The sequence below is a fragment of the Daktulosphaira vitifoliae genome, unplaced genomic scaffold, assembly GCF_025091365.1.
Source record: "Daktulosphaira vitifoliae isolate Bord-2020 unplaced genomic scaffold, ASM2509136v1 Scaffold_4, whole genome shotgun sequence".
NCBI classification, from domain to species: Eukaryota; Metazoa; Arthropoda; class Insecta; order Hemiptera; family Phylloxeridae; genus Daktulosphaira; species Daktulosphaira vitifoliae.
In genome coordinates, this window is record NW_026099575.1 from 25,645,406 (window position 1) to 25,661,426 (window position 16,021).

A 16,021-nucleotide genomic window follows, 5' to 3' on the forward strand; every position below is an offset into this window, starting at 1 on the left:
TTAAATTTCTTAAGTTAGTTTGTTAAATAAAAGTTCAGGATCGGCTTAATTATAAGAGAAATATATAGTCAACTGCGAAGAAGACGCGCATAGGAATTTATTCGTCTTGTTTTTTACAACATACGTATGTTACATTATTGTCAATGATGATAATCATCGTCAAACAATAAATATCAAAGTTGACCGTCGTGAGCGGATCTGCAATTCAATTATAATTGGCTAGTTTCTTGTTAAATCTTTATAAGAATTTCTTTCAGTAAAATTTAATTAAAAAATAAATAACAATGATGACTTTTTTTATGACAAATTAACCAGATAAACTTATTTTTTACGATTTAATATGAAATATTCATATTGTATATTCAATTTAAATAATATTTACAAATTATAATAAAACATGAGTAACATGAATAATTAAACAAATTAGTTAAAAAAAAAAAACAATATATTTATGATGCGAAAATATGATTTTAAAGCAATACCAATTATTAAGTTAGTAGTAATTTTTTCTTTATAAAAATATGGAATAAAAAATAAAGTTTACGTTTCTAAAATATTTGTTCTAAAATATTAATGAATCATTAAAAATAATATTAGTCGTGTTTAACATATAAATCGTATTTTTTTTTTGTTTCTCTTGTTATTCATAATTAAAATTTGTATTTTTAGTTATTTTTATCGGCTATCGTTAGTAGTTTATATTTTTGCAGAAACATTCGACTGCCATTTTAAAAAATATGTGCAAGACAACGTGTTTGAGTATGGACTTTTAAGAGATGTCGTCATAATAACAGCGAACGCTTTGGTAAACGAAAAAACTCATTTATATTTCAATATGTAAACGACAAAATGTACTTTCTAAGCGCTAAACTTCAGTTGAATTGCGAACTGAGATCAATTTATTGAAGTTTCACTTGTACACAGACGTTTTAAATACTACACATAAAGAAACCGCCAGAAATAAACTAAAGCCCCTGCCGTTAATATTCGTTTTATTTACTAGGTTAAAAAACGTTTGAAAGATTTACTAAAATAAAGGAACATTTTTGAAGTTTCCAATCTACTTGCTGCCTCTAAAATTCTACTGCAATGAATATCAATAATATGTTTCTTTTCGTCAATACTATTTAAAAGAGAAACATTATTAACTTCGAACAGAAGATATGTAAACAATCGGATTCACCTACTGGAATAGTTTCTGGTTTCGAGGCCGAGTGGCTTTGTTTTTATTTTGCATTGACGTTCCAATTTATTATTATTAATTTTCGACTACCTAGAGGACACCAAATGTTCGATCTGAAAACACGTGTCCTCCGGCTGACGTGGAGCGACGGGGGAATAGCCGTCGACATTTTCTCGGTTAGTTTACACACTTTGAGCCTGTTGCCGACCGAATAAACTGAGACCGGGTCCCGGGCGTTGCAGAATATAATCCAATAAAGCAACGACACAGGAGATGTTTAAAAATCGGTATTCCGACGTTGTATCATAAACCCCACAGGCTATCTGCAGCAGCTCTCGTATACCTTGCACAGCATCCGGTGCCCCGGTACGACATGTGTTTGTATAGGAATGAAATATATAGATGCCCTTGTTCAACACATTTCTTGGCTCATAGCACGAGGTCTACACTTGGCGGTTTTTTTTTTATTTATTGTTTACTATTATTTTACTCGAGAATTATGCTTATCGGCTTATTTCCCCTATTGGGCAGAGTCGGCTAAATTCGACCGGGAAAACAAGTACCACGCGAGTCGGGTCGTTTGTCATCATACGCAAATTCGAGATGCGACCGAAACGTGTTCAAATTGAATAATGTTCATGTAGAGGAGCCTACTAACTGAAGAGGGTATTGTGCTCATATTCATTTTGACGGGCGCGGCACTATTGATTCGCACTTTTAAAAAATATTTCGTATATTATTATTTATTGTTTATGGGCGACATCAATTCGTTTTTAGTCCACCCACACACCACTCATTCACCGAGCCAGTTATATTATTTAATTATACGGCGAGCACTTAATTTCAAGTCAAGCGGGTTCGATGTGTTGTAATCGTCAAAAAAACTTACAATACTACTGTTGCCGGAATAATTTTTGTAGTAACATTATTCCTTTGAATATATATTTTTTTCGAAATACGACCTCTTAAACTGCTTTTGGGGTTAGTCATTAACGCGAAGGTTTTTTTTTATTACTGTTCACTGCATGTTCCTGTCTACTTTTGACCATTTAGTTTTATTTACTAAGGATTTCTAATGCGGAGACCTTTTTTTTACACGTATTTTGCGCAAAACAGAACCGTGAAAAATTGATTATAATTTTCTTCTACGCGAAAACGAACAGGTATAATGCGTTTATAAATATTTATATTAGCAATGACTGGACGAGATTAAAAATAAAAACTTTTTTTCAATGTAAACGCGTTAGTCAATTAAGTAATAAATTTTAATAAACTCCACATAAAAAAATAGTTGTTTTATTAATTTTTATTTTTCCAAGGGGTTACAATAGGTATTCGAATCCGATAATCATCTATCCAAGTTAAACTTAGTAGATTGAAATAGGTTTCTCATAATCGTGTTATTTAGTTTGTAAAGCCCTTCAATTATTTCTACGGACTCAACAAAATTATGTACATTAATAATTATTATTGACTTTCATAACGACGGGTAGTTTATGTTTTCTGGTTTTCCAATCCGTGTTTGTGTAGTACTGAAGCAGCATTGAAATTATTATTTCATTAAAATCATCAGCAATGCATTAAAGACTGGTAATCATTTACCTTGAGGTACCAAGGCAAAAGTGCAATTTTTCAATTTGATGAACTTGCCTCGAGGAGTGTTCGACCGCCCGGGAAAATACAATTTAGGCTTTTAAAATAAATAAAATTATTTTTCTCTCTATCAAACATTATGATTATTATATAAACTTGTTGAAATTAACACTGGATTTTTAGTGAAATCATATATGATAGCATTTTAACGCTCTTTAAAATCTGGTATGTCGTATCTCGTAACGAGACGAAAAATTAAATTTTTCATGATCCGGTCTTAAATGTTTAAAGGATTTACTGCGGTCGTTGAATGATTCTATAAAAGGGTTGATCTGGCTACGACCAAGAACATATTGAGTTGCTACTCAATCTAATAGCAATTTTACAGTCGATATTTTTATAAAGACGTGTGAAACAAACGCACGTCGTATGTGTACGGGATCCGTTTGCACTTTTCATTGTCACACTGTGTCAAAGGAAGTCCGTACGTGTTTCTGTGTTCGATCGAAGGTCACCAGGTCTAATACACATGACATAAAATAAATAAGTACAAGAATAATGCATCGGTTCATTGTGAATACGACGACTATGAAAATATCGGACTGAAAAAAAACAACAACACCAGTCTGTGTTGAACGGACGAATGTAAACGGGAATCAAACTGTTCAAGGAAACGACTGTTGCTCTCGAATAATACTGATAATAATAACAATAATAATGATTCAAAGCACACTAAACACAGTGCACAGAGGAGTTCTTTCGACACGCGTTCAATCTCGTTTTGCGATATGGCTTTTTTTATTTTTAACAGTAGGAGTTGAGGGGCGTTTTTCTCTTTATAGACCGATTGTCGTTTTATTCTGATGATTTCTTTTTTTAATATAAATTTTAAGGTGAACGATGTGATGTGAAGTCTTCCAATCCTCATCACCTTGAACGTGAGTTTGGCGTGGTACGGAAAACGATCGCTATTCGTTTAAGATAAAACGAAATCCCTATAAAAAGAGGACATATCATAACGCTCGATCGACCGTAACACGAGGAAAACTCACGAAGAAAAGACGTGCGGATTAATGTTTATTTCTAGTTCAATTTTTTTTCCTTATTTACTACAAGTGTTGATTTATATATAAATAAAGGCATGTTTTATGTATAGCCATTCGTTTGTAGTGACTGAGAAATAATCAGTAGCTAATATGAAATCTAAACATGGTTGTGTAGTCTCCTTTCGCTCACACAAACGACATAGAAAACCGATACCAATTATTCGACTGTTAAAATTTTGTTTTATTGGTGTATAACTTTCTTTTTTTAAATGTAATAAAAGCAGCATGCGCTCTGCTGGTATTAATCGATATAAAATATCGAACCGAAATGTCATCGCGCTGGTCCTAAGCAAACGTGTTAACGCAATATCATATGATTTTTTTCTTTCTCAATACAAACAATGCTCTTTTTAAGCCTTGCGAATTTCGTTTATCGGGTCGCTCAAGCCACTTTAGGTCGAGATAGACACGTTTAAATTTCCGTAACCAAGACGACCTGATGGTATCCCATGGCTGTTCAATTTAACACCGTGATTTTTTCACCGAACCGCAATAGAAAAATGTATTTAACGGTTTTATCGACGGCAATAAAGTCGAAATATCTGTACACACAAGTGACACATTTTACTTCTTGTTTAAGAACATCATTGGCTTGGCGATTTTGATGACGGGGGCGGAAAGAATCGTGTGTTTAGACTGAGTAACAAACACGAATAACAATGCAGCGGTTAATTTTTCTGTGATTTGTGCCAAACATCGTCTGTAGCGGACAAGTATATTTTGTTATTTTTGTAAAAACGTCACGCTTTCGTTTCACTGTTAAATTTACAATCGTAAGAGCTCGTCTTGCATATTCAATCGGACTAAACGTTCGGGATTGTAACTGTATTAAGAAATAATGTAAAAATAAGTCATTTGTCAGTAGCCATTAAAAACTTCATGTTTATCTATTTTTACCGTACAGTGCTTCATCGGTTATAAATACGAGTCATACCTACTGAGATAATGGCTGTTCCAAACTTCAACATAAAGATAGTGATATTATGTTTATTGACTCTGGATAGATGTGGTTAAATTTAAAACATAACACGAGTGAATTTGGAATTTGAAGTCAAGTCAAAATATGCGTATTGTATGCGTGAACGTAAAACGACTATGGTACATTTGTAGTTGATAATGATCAGTTTAACCAGTTTATAATTTTAATAACAAAAAGTAGTTTTTATTCAAAGATTTTATCTGCGTGGAAAAATTATTATTCTGTTTAATATTTCAAAGGTCAAGTACTAGTTCCGATTACAAAGTGTGAATAAAACAATTTCCATACCATTTACACTATTAAATAGTGTAAATGGTATGGAAATTTTGTTTTAGCAGTTAGAACATAACAATAAAATATAGATAAATGGAATTTTATCCCAAGTATTATAATTTAAACTTATATCTTATATTTCATTTAGTAAATTAAAAGCTGTTTTTTTTTTGAGCTCTTTTAAAAATTTTCCAAATACTTATTGATTTGTACTTGTTTAGAAACTATTTTTTTTTATTATAAAATTATAAGGCTAATGCAATTTAGAAATTAAAAAAATAAAATTATATCGATAGAGAAATTGAAATAGAATTATTTTATTAATTAATTAACAACTTCTAATATTAAAAACTGGACAAAGACTTCTTTTGTTGACCCGGAAGAAAATATATAGTCAAGATTTTAGTATAAAATATTAATTTCGAAGTAATTTTAATTTAGGTCTATAGTCGATGAACTCTTCTAGTTAAACAAAGTAGCGTTTGCAACGTTCATTGTAATTGTCTGATATAATGTGCTCGTTTATTTAATCCGCTACGGCGTTGTAATCCGTAACGATTACTCATCGTTTGTGTGTTTCGTAATAAATATTCTATTAGATTATTTTAGTAATCACGACGATCCCAATGGTTTAGATACAATGCGATGAAGACATCATTGCCTTATTACGAGCCAACGATTTTTATTTTACGACCTTTGACCGTAATAATTGTTGGACACAATTATTGCTGAAAATAATTAGAAACTGATAAGAGGTTCTAAAATGGCACGATTACAATCGTTTGTGTTATATTTTGTTCAGATTTTACAAAACTAAAATCACTCTGCTTGTGTGGTTGCGCGAAATGTTTTTGAAAAACCTTCTGGACGGTTTAGGGAGATGATTGTTATTGTTATTTTTTTTTTTTAAGAATTAATAAAAAGATGAATGCAAATGGATATAAAAAAAAGATGTTGGTGTTGCACGTGAAAACGATATAGGGATTGTAATTTTATATGAAATGTAAGGGGCCGACACACGACTGCGGTTCTATCAGATACCAAACCATGTTAACGAGTTGGTATGATAATTTATTATTATACAATTTCTTTGTGCTTGTTTTCGAAAGTCACTTAACGCGTCTCTTAATCGTGATACATAAACTTCTGCACGGGGAACATAATGAGCGCACATGCGATACGTTTATTTAACAATATTTTCACTCTCTCTCTCACTCTGTTGTTTTTAAGATCTGACAAATCAGCCATCAATGTTTTCGTTGACTACGACTTGCTAAATTACAAGTTAAGTAGATTTTAATCTTATGTTTCTGACTCCTATCATCACAATAATTACCATTGATACTTTTTTACAATAATATTATCGTCATTATTTGCATGTGTATGTCGAAGGTCTGGTGAAACTAAGGAATCTTGAACGATTACAATGCTTAATGGTACCTTAAAATATAACCTGATTCGTTTAATAGACATATGAGACAATCACGTGTAGAAAAATAATTTCTGTACGACTATTTTTCTAGATTCGTTTTCATTTCAATATATACATATATTGAAAATTGGACACATGTTCCAAAGTGAATTTATTAAAGTCAAATTCAACGCAATTTTAGTCAATAATAATTTGAAACCATTATATCAAATAACATAAACTTGTGTATCGATTGAGTTTGTAAATATTCGAAAAATATTTTAAGTTACCTACACGAATAGCCCTCGGCTATTGAATAACGTTAATTAGCTCTACTTGTTTTTCATAGGTATACAAATATTCAGAAATATAGTTATAAATCTTGAAGATTTATAGTTAAACGTACGGTAATGTGTGGCTGATGAATCGCTGGGTGTAATAAACGTTTACAGCATTCTGAAAGTGTGATGGCCAGCCGGTTTTTAATGTTGCCAACTTGGAAACTCGTGAAAATGGGGCGTATAAATTTAATTAAAACGAAATGCGTGGGAGAGGAATCGTTTACTTGTTATGTTTAATTGTTTTCTGTAGTTGGAAATCGAGTGAATCTCGTTACTTTGTAATTGGTACAGCTTTTATTCGCAGTTTCCCATTCCGACGGTTCGCAGGTAGCCTAAACGGATATTGTGGCGCGTACAACAAGTTCTCTTGACGTGTTCCGCGCATCGCTAGCGTAAACGGTTCCGGGGGGTAAATTATTATTTCATTCTTATTCAGCGACCGAAAATGGATTAGCAGCGACTTTCACGTCGGTGACCGTCTGTGGAGAATTAAACGAGTGGGGCGGTTACGGCGTTTATCGAAAAACAAGTTAACCCCATTGTTTCCAAACACGTTTTGATCACTTTTGTTTTCTCGTTCACTTATTGTGCATTGTTCACACGTGTGTCGGATAATATATGCGTGACCCATAGAATCCTGAAAAGAGCAAATTTTTTTTCGGTTGTCTCTATAATGGTGCAATGGCGTGCGCCGGACGGTATTGTAGTCGGACCTTAAGATAATAGCGCACGTTACGATTATAATAACGACGGGTTGATAAGTGCAAAAGGTCAACGTGAAAGTGGTTCGATTCGAGTTTGACGTTTTTCGCACGGCGCCTTTCCCTGATCGCCGATCACGACCGCTGCGATCATTGTACGGAGCGATTGGAAATTACGTTTCTTCGGTGCTCTAATGATGACCGTTGTGGAGTTGAAACTTTAAGTTATTATTGCCAGTTGGCGTCTGTAAAGGTAAGGTATGAAAAATCGGAGGCGGATTTTATGGGCACCGCCACCGAATAGAATGGAGTATCTGTTCCAGTGTTTCAAGTGATTATTTCTTTATAAAAATATTTGTGTAACGCGACCGGCGGGACGACCTTATCCATACAGCTCTGACGAGGAAACGGGTTCGGGTTGTTTTCATTCATAGTAAATGCGACGTCGAAGCTTATCAATACGCTTTCGTGTTGTAACATCTACTCGACACTGCCTACGCTTAGTCGCTGTTCAGTGTTTATGAGCAGAAAGTATGACTTTATGATGATGCCATCCCCACGACCTTCAAAATTCAAATCGTACTGACAGATGGTCTTCTTGCCGTCCGTGACCCGAACCCAATCTCATTATAGTTTACTGTGTATTTGCTATTATTATTGATTATTGGTGTGGCAGACTGCGTAATAATTTATTGTATTGACCTGACTGACTTTTGTCAGTACCTCTACACATCCAATTTCAGTCATATCTATAGAACAGCCTCCACAAGTTTTCAATAGTTTATATAATATTTTCGAATCAATATCCGATTTGTATTCCATTTAGTTTGGTACAATTTGGACGTGAAAATAGTGCCGCGAAAAATAATTTTTAATTTATCAAGTGATCCATATGTCTTCAAAATACTAACACATTGGACAGGATAATTTTTCATTTTTTATAATTTCGAGTATCGTTTAACTATATAAAATTACACTTGGCTTTTTATTTTTGATTCAACATCATTATTTCAGTTGCCCAAGAAAAATCGTTTCAATGCTCACGTGTGCATAAAGACTGCTTTTATATTAGAAAACTCTTTTTCCGAGAACATTTGCCACTATACTCAAAATAATATTACACGGTTTAATTTTCTTTTATACATTTAAAAAAACACAACCATAATAGTATATAAGACAAGTGTATTCTTTTTAAAAGTAAATTAGGTTTTATTTTGAGAATCTAATCAAATTCAATGCAGAGACTAGTATTTGTAGCGAGTGACTTACAATCGATTCAAAAGTTTCTAGTGCCCAGGTCGTATTTAAACTTGTGACACATTTAGTAAAATGAACTTTTACTTGGCAAGTTTGGCCGTGTTTCTTAATAATCATCTATTGAATAATTAAAAAAAATACTTTGTTGTAATGTGGGTGGCTTAAAAAATCTACCTGAATAGTAGGTGGATAAATGGCATCACAATAATACTATGTGGAAATTGAGATACTATTTGCTACATTGCATAAAATGTTGGAATAGACAATTTACTTATGTGTGAACGAATCTCAAAATGTATATTAAATTTTGTTTAGAGCATATTTGAAATGTAAGATATGGCAAATATCCAAAACACAACAAATCTTTGAGATATTGTAAACAAAACAACTTTGATGAATGTNATCCAAAACACAACAAATCTTTGAGATATTGTAAACAAAACTACTTTGATGAATGTTTTTATTATAAACAATCGACTGTCTAAGTAAAAGGAAAAACATTATTATATACTCATCATTATTTTCTATAAAACTTTTTTCTAGAGTATATTAACTAAAATGGCGTATCTATATATTGATATCAACTTAAAATTATATTATTTAGTGAGCAAATAAAAATAATATATTCGTAAAAATAAATAAATAATAATAATAATAGAATCGAGATAAAATAATAGAAAAGTAGAATAGTTTATTTGGTATGTTTATTTTACTGCAAAATAAATTAACAATATTTCTATTTAAAAAATTCAAATTTATTAAAATTAATATAGATAAATTATACAGTAAAATATTGTTTCTTTAAACTAGTTTTGTAAAAGTCAAACCAAAATTATTTAAAAAACGCATATTTAAAAGTTTTATGAACTCTAAGAATAAATTTGATTAAAGTATATTCGTTTTTATAAAATACAACTTTTTAAGTAATTTATTTACAGATCAAGCGTACATTGTCACTATACTTCTTAAAAGTGTTTTATTGCCTCGAGATGCGTCAAAATAGTCGGGAAATATGTTTCTAACGATTAAGAACCATAATGGGTACACATTTATACATGATGTCGCGCATCCTACACTAAAAAATCGTGGTACACACCTGCAGTTATAATTTATGTTTAGGAGGAATTCAATATAAAAAAAATTATTTTGTTTTCATGATCGTGAATCATAAAAATTCAAACAATTTTATTTAACTATAAATTGTGCTTTTTCGATGTGATACTCTACTTTCTCGTTTCTGTGGTACTTTTCTGTGTTTTTGTTTCAACTGTACACGTTGATTCTGGATTTTATACAAACAAAGGATAATAAACTTCTATTTTCATAAAAATATTATGAAAATGTGTTTTTGCTAAAGATAAATTGTACTTACCACTCGGAGCATAGAGCGTTTTGATACATTGAAATACCACTTGACTGACTGCTTGACTTAACTGACTACAGGTTTTATATATTACTTGTCATAAATATACCAATGATTATTTACTAACCCGCTAAGTTGACTTTGGATACACTTATCATCTTACGTATAAAGTATGTTGGGAAGTTGAATAAAAAAACAACTCTACTATTTATTGCCAGCGCCGTGAAGTTGTCGTCTTGAACAACACAATTTACTAATGTGTATTGTTTAATCCGTTGGTTTTTGAGGCGCGTATTAATCGAAGACATAGTTTTTTACTATCGATTTTATTATCAATGCAGTTCACAATATAATTATTAGAAGCTTCATATGTCTTACTTTTGTTGTATTAATTTATATTCTAAAGGAATTATTTTAGTGGTCGAGTTGATTTTTGAACATTACACCCTTGTACATTTAATTAGCTTATAAAGTTTCCCAACCGACTAGACCACTATATATACAAAGTTAGGGTCAAAACTAGTGCCGACATGATAGATTAAGTTGGGAATTCGAACCATCTGGCAAAAAGATATACAATACCATTAGTACTTGATGTTGATGACGTCTAACATTCAATTTTATAAGAAAAATTAAAATACAACCATCTTTACCAATAATTTAATTATTAAATGTTTACTGCCACTGTAAAACTTGTATACTTTTTTTTGTTAAAGAAACTTCATTATTGTCACCACATTCAATCGGCGGTTGCTCTTGATGTGGACAAGATTAGAAGCCATTTGTATGTTTTGGATGCTGGATATGAAGAATGTTATCCTAAAATCGTAATATACGATTTAAAAGTATATAAGACGGTAAAAATTAAAGTAAAAATTAACGTGTTCGACGTATCTGACAGTAGAAATATTAGACCACCATAAAAACAATTTTGTTGTACTATTATTGTTATTATTTTTTAATGAAAAAGTATTTCTTTTTACTCTTCAACTTAATTTACCGGGGTAATAAAATTCATACACTCTTTTTGTCAGTCTTAGTGTCTAGTGTAAACTATGTTTTATTTGAAAAATATTCTGATTTAATATATTTTAATTTTGCTTTATTGACATTTTTCATACACTTTGTTTGCTCAATAAAATTTTAATTAGAAACATATTTAATTATAAATGAGAAAAAATTCATTGAATTTGGAAATCACAATTTATATTTGGAAATATTCAAATATTCAAATTTTAATAAAAAAAAAATTAATTACAAGAATATCAAAAAATTGTGTTGAATTAATTTATATTTGCTTAAAAAAAAAAAAGAAATATTTTTAAATCAATAATTGTTTTCTAAGTGTTAGCCATAAAAATAAAAATAAAAATATGATGGTTTTAAAATAATGTTAAAAACTTGCTTACACGATTGATCTTGTTTTATGAATAGAAATAAAAGCCTCCTCTATTTTATCAGTATTTACACTACTCTAAAAACGTATATAAAAAGCAAATTATAATCAAAATTTATGTTTAGTGCAAATACTCTTTTTACAATGGAGACATAATTTGATCGTGCATAAGTATTTAAATTTTTAACCAGGTTCAACAAACTGAATTATTAGGTGTTAATNTCAAATTTTAATAAAAAAAAAATTAATTACAAGAATATCAAAAAATTGTGTTGAATTAATTTATATTTGCTTAAAAAAAAAAAAGAAATATTTTTAAATCAATATTTGTTTTCTAAGTGTTAGCCATAAAAATAAAAATAAAAATATGATGGTTTTAAAATAATGTTAAAAACTTGCTTACACGATTGATCTTGTTTTATGAATAGAAATAACAGCCTCCTCTATTTTATCAGTATTTACACTACTCTAAAAACGTATATAAAAAGCAAATTATAATCAAAATTTATGTTTAGCGCAAATACTCTTTTTAAAATGGAGACATAATTTGATCGTGCATAAGTATTTAAATTTTTAACCAGGTTCAACAAACTGAATTATTAGGTGTTAACGGTTCAGACGTGTCTACTTTGGTGGTAGATGCCAGACCACTCAAAGGGGAAACTAGAGTGTTTATGGGCAGCAAGTTAGGTGGATACATTACAGTGTTCGACCCGGGAGAAGGAAGTTGGCACAGAGTTGCCCTAAACTGTGCCGAAGAAACGGATGTGCCTTCTGAATTCTTGGCCATCTCTAAGTTCCAGTTACTTATTTATTTTACGTCAACTCAGTCCAATAACATGTACTCAGTTCCTCTGCGAGATCTTAGGAATTTAACCTCTTATATGAAACCCTCTATTCAGGTAAGAAAATAATGTTCAATCCCTTGTAATTGAAATATTTTATTATCAACGCGAATTAGATTCTAACAATACACCTACAAATCCTTTTATGAGCCCATAGCAGAGTCCCGGCAAATCGACATTCCTAATTTCACACTACTATAATAATCGTATATTGGTACTTTGAACTTTATAGCCTCATACTAACTTAAAAAGTTTCATTTCGAGTGAATTACTTTTTAATAATGAAACGGATGGATCGATTAAGGGTTAAACTTAAAAAATAAAACTAACTTAATAATTGATGTATGTGTGTTCGTTAGACAAATGTTATTAGATTTAAAACTATCGGAGAGTAAAAGAGAAGTATTCCTTAATTTAAAGTGTACAATTTAACGTGTCTCTATATTTCAAACGTCATGTTTGCTATGCTGAGATCCAAGTTTAATCTTTTAATAAGTAACATAGAAATCACCAAAAACTCAAAGTATTTGTAAATGATCGCAGTAGTTTTTAATTAGCAAACAAAAGTGCATTAAAAAACAATAAGTTGTTTATCTGGAAAAATTAATATAAAAATCAACCTAGTCTGTTGTGGTGAACATTNTAATATAAAAATCAATCTAGTCTGTTGTGGTGAACATTAATTAGAGAATTTTCTGAAGTATTATCATTAATATATATTATTGGAACATAAAGTATTATTTCACGTATTTGTAGTTTTCGATTCAGAAAAGTTCAAATTGCGTATTTACCGAGCAAGAACTTTTCAACGAGATACTTTTCTGGAAAATGTAGAATAGGTAGAAAGAAGATTACTTCACCAGAAGTGCCAAAGTAAACAATCAATAACCTTAACTATACAGACCAATGCAATTAGAGGTCTCCACTTTTTCCACAGTCTTATATTTTATGGATTACATAACAGTGAAAATTGCCAGGTGTTATTCGTTTAAAATTCAATTTTCTCGATATTCGGATAGAATTTAGTGCAATTGTTTTTGAAATGGTTTAGTTTAAAATACTCGACATTTTGTGCGTATTACACTTGTTATGATTGATTTTGCTATGTAAAAATTTGATTAACAATCTTTGTAGTTGATAATACATTTATATGTTTTTTTTTTCTAGAGTGACGATTTTTTTGGTCAATTAAAGGCTCGGTGTNCGTCATGTTTGCTATGCTGAGATCCAAGTTTAATCTTTTAATAAGTAACATAGAAATCACCAAAAACTCAAAGTATTTGTAAACGATCGCAGTAGTTTTTAATTAGCAAACAAAAGTGTATTAAAAAACAATAAGTTGTTTTTCTGGAAAAATTAATATAAAAATCAATCTAGTCTGTTGTGGTGAACATTAATTAGAGAATTTTCTGAAGTATTATCATTAATATATATTATTGGAACATAAAGTATTATTTCACGTATTTGTAGTTTTCGATTCAGAAAAGTTCAAATTGCGTATTTACCGAGCAAGAACTTTTCAACGAGATACTTTTCTGGAAAATGTAGAATAGGTAGAAAGAAGATTACTTCACCAGAAGTGCCAAAGTAAACAATCAATAACCTTAACTATACAGACCAATGCAATTAGAGGTCTCCACTTTTTCCACAGTCTTATATTTTATGGATTACATAACAGTGAAAATTGCCAGGTGTTATTCGTTTAAAATTCAATTTTCTCGATATTCGGATAGAATTTAGTGCAATTGTTTTTGAAATGGTTTAGTTTAAAATACTCGACATTTTGTGCGTATTACACTTGTTATGATTGATTTTGCTATGTAAAAATTTGATTAACAATCTTTGTAGTTGATAATACATTTATATGTTTTTTTTTCTAGAGTGACGATTTTTTTGGTCAATTAAAGGCTCGGTGTTTGGGTGAAAAATTAGGTACTTCTAAAGGACTCTATGTGGACATTTACGGCGGCATAAACTACGTATACGCCAGAGATTTCGCAGCTGTCAGGCAAGTTTTGTTTATCTAAACAATTTTAAGGTGAACATTTTATATTTTTGGAAAACTTATCTTCAATATAAAATAGCTTATCTAAAATAACATATGCAATCAATAAATTGCTTCGTGACATAATTTGTTTACAGGTGGATTCCAAGTATGGGTTTGTCAGCCGAAGGGCACAAAGTTTTATTACAGTCGAGAAATAAGTTGCCAGCAGTTACCAAAATTTTAGCTGACAGCTCGTACCTACAAGTGTGGGCGATAAATGAAAAACCAGACTCAGATTATCAACGCTTCACAGTTAGAATTAACTCGTTAACATTCTGAATCAGTTATATTTTATCTTTCGTAAAATTCATTTTAATCAATAATAAATTGCGTTATTTTTTATACAAATTAAAAATGAAAATAATCGAGTAAATTTGCTTAACTAATCTATAGGACATATGTTCACTTTAAGCATACCGGCTGTTCGGAAACAGCATAAGGATTTCATGTCTATAGTATTTACCATAAAATGTAATATTGCTTTCCGGTTTTTTACATACTAATGGTAGTATTAATTATACAACATGGTGCTATATATTATCAGAATGATTAATTTAAATTCCATTAAGTCGATCTCGTTTATTCATTTGATTTTTTTTTACATAAAATAAACATACAAAATATACATATACATTAGTTTGCAGTACCTAATGTTTTCTCGTATATTTTTTTGAGTAGCGAAACGATGACGAAGCAATAAAAAAAATTACAGTTTCCCCAATAGCTTTTGCCATTACACGTAAAATGCATCCCAAACGTCGGAAAAAAAGTATACCTGAATGTATTGTGTTTATGGAAATTCTTAGATACAATAACCCTGTGGATACCCCTATTATGTTAAAGTACTGGAATGGAAAACCTCACTTAAACTACAGCGATGATATGGACGCTCATCACTGTCTAAATCCCTGCAGCGCGACAGGTAACGGTGTTTCCATGATGATTCTGAACAGATCCATAAAAGAATGTGTTTTTATGACTCGACTTAAAAAATCAAATGCGTAAATGTTATTTAACATTTTTCTCGTCAGAAATAGAGCTGGTGTAATAGTTTAGAAACAGTGAGAAAAACGAAGCCAACGTAATTTAATGTTAAATATATCACAAAGAAAAAATCATCTTGGAGTATATACTTTTTGAAAATCTGTTTTGACAAGCCCAGTTTAAGACTCATTGTAAAAAAATACTTAAAACAAATATTTCCTTAAAACATTAGTTCGAAACACAGAGAAAGCGTTTGTTATCGTTTTAAGACCGATTATTAATTACTTTATTTACATTTTAAAAGGGTTTTCATGTAATTTTATTTTAATATAAAAGTAATTATAAATATGGATTAAAACTTTAATCTTAGTTTATTCCAAATTAAGTTAATCAACTTTTCACATGTCTTTAATAGCGCCTGAACAATTTTAGATGTAATTCTAAAATAGTATTGGAAGTTAAGAAGTATCCAGAACTCCTTGTTGTATAGGCAAGTACATCATAAAATTATATTTAATCAATATTATTTGTATGATTACATT

At 30.6% G+C, this 16,021-nt stretch overlaps 1 protein-coding gene across 1 annotated transcript; it reads left to right on the forward strand.

The window, feature by feature from the left end:
• Positions 1–454: 454 nt before the first annotated feature.
• On the forward strand, positions 455–15,030 carry LOC126905011 (uncharacterized). The gene is made up of 6 exons (XM_050684412.1): positions 455–492; positions 670–805; positions 10,924–11,064; positions 12,185–12,505; positions 14,329–14,456; positions 14,591–15,030. Exons 1-6 carry the CDS (start codon positions 455–457, stop codon positions 14,772–14,774), a joined length of 948 nt encoding a protein of 315 aa, XP_050540369.1. The 3' UTR covers positions 14,775–15,030.
• Positions 15,031–16,021: the final 991 nt, after the last annotated feature.

Bases quoted from the DNA above. Each gene is read 5' to 3' on its own strand.
- LOC126905011 (XM_050684412.1), top strand. From the start codon at position 455: ATGCGAAAATATGATTTTAAAGCAATACCAATTATTAA. The intron at 806-10,923 runs GTAAACGAAAAA...TTTTTGTTAAAG, and splicing joins TAATAACAGCGAACGCTTTG to AAACTTCATTATTGTCACCA. The intron at 11,065-12,184 runs GTAAAAATTAAA...ATTTTTAACCAG, and splicing joins ATTTAAAAGTATATAAGACG to GTTCAACAAACTGAATTATT.